At 37.2% G+C, this 2,951-nt stretch overlaps 1 protein-coding gene across 1 annotated transcript; it reads right to left on the bottom strand.

Annotated features, from left to right (window-relative positions):
• Positions 1-217: 217 nt before the first annotated feature.
• On the bottom strand, positions 218-1,153 carry LOC129402346 (olfactory receptor 14J1-like). The gene has a single exon (XM_055128529.1). The coding sequence runs from the start codon at positions 1,151-1,153 to the stop codon at positions 218-220; it is 936 nt and encodes a 311-aa protein (XP_054984504.1).
• Between the last annotated feature and the right edge of the window lie 1,798 nt (positions 1,154-2,951).

Genomic DNA, 2,951 nt, shown 5'->3' with positions numbered 1-2,951 from the left:
GAGTGTGTCCCCCAAACAAATTAAAAGCTTATAAATGTCTCAACAGGTATATTGAAAAAATATTTTTATTTATAGACAGTGTCAACATACAATATATTTCTATATATTGAAATTTAGACAGTTTTCCCTATCACCAGTTCTCCACTTAGGTATGGTGTCCTATATTACACAGTATATTTTTGAGCTTGCCCCTCAAGTGAGAGTGTACAGACACAGGTCAAAAAAACAGGTATGCTTTTCTTTTTAAAATCATTCTAAGAGCTGCTTTCATTGCTTTATTTCTCAGGCTATAGATCATTGGATTGAATGCTGGGGGTACAATAGTATAAAAAATAGTGAGCACAAAGTCCGTAGCCGTTGGGTTGTCAGAAGGAGGCTTTAAAAACTCAAATAAAGCTGTAGAAGTAAATAAGATGACAACAGCAAGGTGGGGAATGCAAGTGGAAAAGGCCTTGGCTCTGCCCTCAACAGATGGCATCCTTAGCACCGAAGAAAATATTTGCATGTAGGAGCAACCAATAAAGATGATACAGCCAAAAGACAATAGTGAGAGGAAGACTGAGACCCCAACCTCCCTGATATAGTCATTAGAACAGGAGAGTTTCAATAGCTGGGGGATGTCACAGAAGAACTGGTGAACGATGCGGGGAACACAGAAGTGGATGGAGAAAGTGGCTGCCGTATGCATGACTCCAGAGATGGCCCCACTGACCCAGACGCCGGCGACTCCATGGACACAGGTTCTGATGTTCATGATGATTTCATAGCGCAGGGGAAGGCAGATGGCCACGTAGCGATCATAGGACATCACCGTGAGCATGGACAGCTCAGCAGTGGCACAGAGAGCGAGAGTAAAGCACTGCGCCATGCATTCCCAGAGGGAAATATTCCCACTATGCCTGAAAGAATTGCAAATGAATTTTAGTACTGTCACCGAAATATAGCAGATATCCACAAAGGAGAGATGCTTTAGGAAGAAGTACATGGGTGACCTTTTGAGACTCTGATCCATGGAAACTGAGAGGATTATGAGAATATTCCCAGTTAAAGCCAACAAGTATAAGACCAAGAACAGAGAAGCATAGAAGACTTCCAGCTCAGGCTTGGCAGAAAATCCCATGAGAAGAAACCCACTGGCAGTGACATTCGCCATAGTCATTTGTAATTTCCTGCTGATGGCGGCTGCAGACAAAGATGGGAACTCTTCAAGAGAGAAATTTGGAAATTATAGTATAAATTACTCCTTAAATATGGAAAGGAGAACTCAGAATCATGTTTCTTCATTATCAATTAGAGAGTGTTTATAAGTTGAGTCCAGTGATAACAGCATAAGAGATTCTGATGACTTATCTAAGGTAAAAATATTGGCAAAGCAAGATGAACATTTTCGGCCTGTCCATTTTAATAAATTCAAATTCAAAGGCATATATCTACAGTAGAATTTAAAAATATATAATTTTACTATGGAACTATAAAAATTTGAAATTTCATTGAAATTACCTACAAATCTTAGTCATGACAACTCACAGATTTCTGTGTCTAATCTACCTAGATTGGCTTGATTATCTTTCTGTTTATATATTATTTAAGCAATAATACTTTATATCATATTTTCATTATTTTGTTTCATATGCAAGAGGCAAAATTCTGAAAGCTTTTTCTCCTTACCCAACAGTTTTTCTGAAAGGAAAGGTATCTACTGATGGCTTCCCCCTCAGGTGGAATATAAATAACCAATGCATAGAAACTAGCAAAACAATACAACTAACTCTTAAGATGTAAAAATTATCTTGACTACCTTAAATAAAAATGTCAGAAATATAAAGGGTAAAAGTGAAACGGTTGTGTTGCTAGTGCAAATATGCTAGTCTTCGGAGGTAGATGTGGTGAGACTTATACACCACAAAGGTATGAAGCAGTACACACAAAATAATATAATATTGTAAATTAATAGTAGCACAGTACTGTCACCCCGTTGTTCATCTATTTGCTTTAGCGGATATCAGTAATGTCTCCATTGTGAGACTTGTTGTTACTGTTTTTGGCATGTTGAATACGCCACGGGTAGCTTGGGTAGTTTGTCAGACTCTGCTGTGCAGGCAGAATACTCTTGGTAGCTTACCAGGCGCTCTGAGAGGGACGGAGGAATCGAACCAGGATTGGCCATGTACAAGGCAAAATCCCTACCTGCTGTGCTATTGCTCCAGCCCAACACCTAGCAAGTTAATAGAATTAAGTTTGGGTCAGGCTGGGGTTTGTATGTGGGTTGATTGCATGCATGCAAGGCAAGGCCTCTAGTAATTGTACTATCTCTCTGGTCCCGCTAAGTAATTTTTTTAAATTAAATTAATGAAAACCGCAATTTAGGAAAACTAAGTTCATTTAATATTAGTACAGCAGCAAAAGTCACGGACAAATCCTGAGAGTGCATTAAAATGTTTAATGTGCAAAATATTATGATCATATAATTTTTTCAGAAATGATATAATCACTATTAAAACTAAATGTAGTATATATAATTTATGACATCAAAAAATTTAAATATATAGCATTGGAATTGGCAGAGACTAAAGAGTATGAAGATATAAGATACAATGCAAGTAATTATTTCTGAAGGCAAGCATATGGTGGTTTATTGTTTACAGATTCATTAATCTGAGCCCAAAACATCTTAGTGAACTGGATCTTCCTTTCCAGATTTTCAGCACTATTCCACGAATGAATTGATAATAGCTTATTTAGAGTTGAGGCAGATCAATTTTTTCCCTGATGTCTTGTTCCATTTAATTATACTAGAATGTTGTTCAAGTCTTTTCCTCTTAGCTTAGAAGAGGTCATCTGAACATTTAATCAACCCTATTTACAAGTTGATTTACCCTCATTTTGAGTATGTTTGTGTATGAGGGTGATATGAGTTTTGTGGGGTGAGTGTATTTCATGAGAGTCTAAAA

This window comes from Sorex araneus, chromosome 2, assembly GCF_027595985.1.
Source record: "Sorex araneus isolate mSorAra2 chromosome 2, mSorAra2.pri, whole genome shotgun sequence".
Classification (NCBI taxonomy): domain Eukaryota; kingdom Metazoa; phylum Chordata; class Mammalia; order Eulipotyphla; family Soricidae; genus Sorex; species Sorex araneus.
This window is presented reverse-complemented; position numbering and strand designations above follow the sequence as displayed.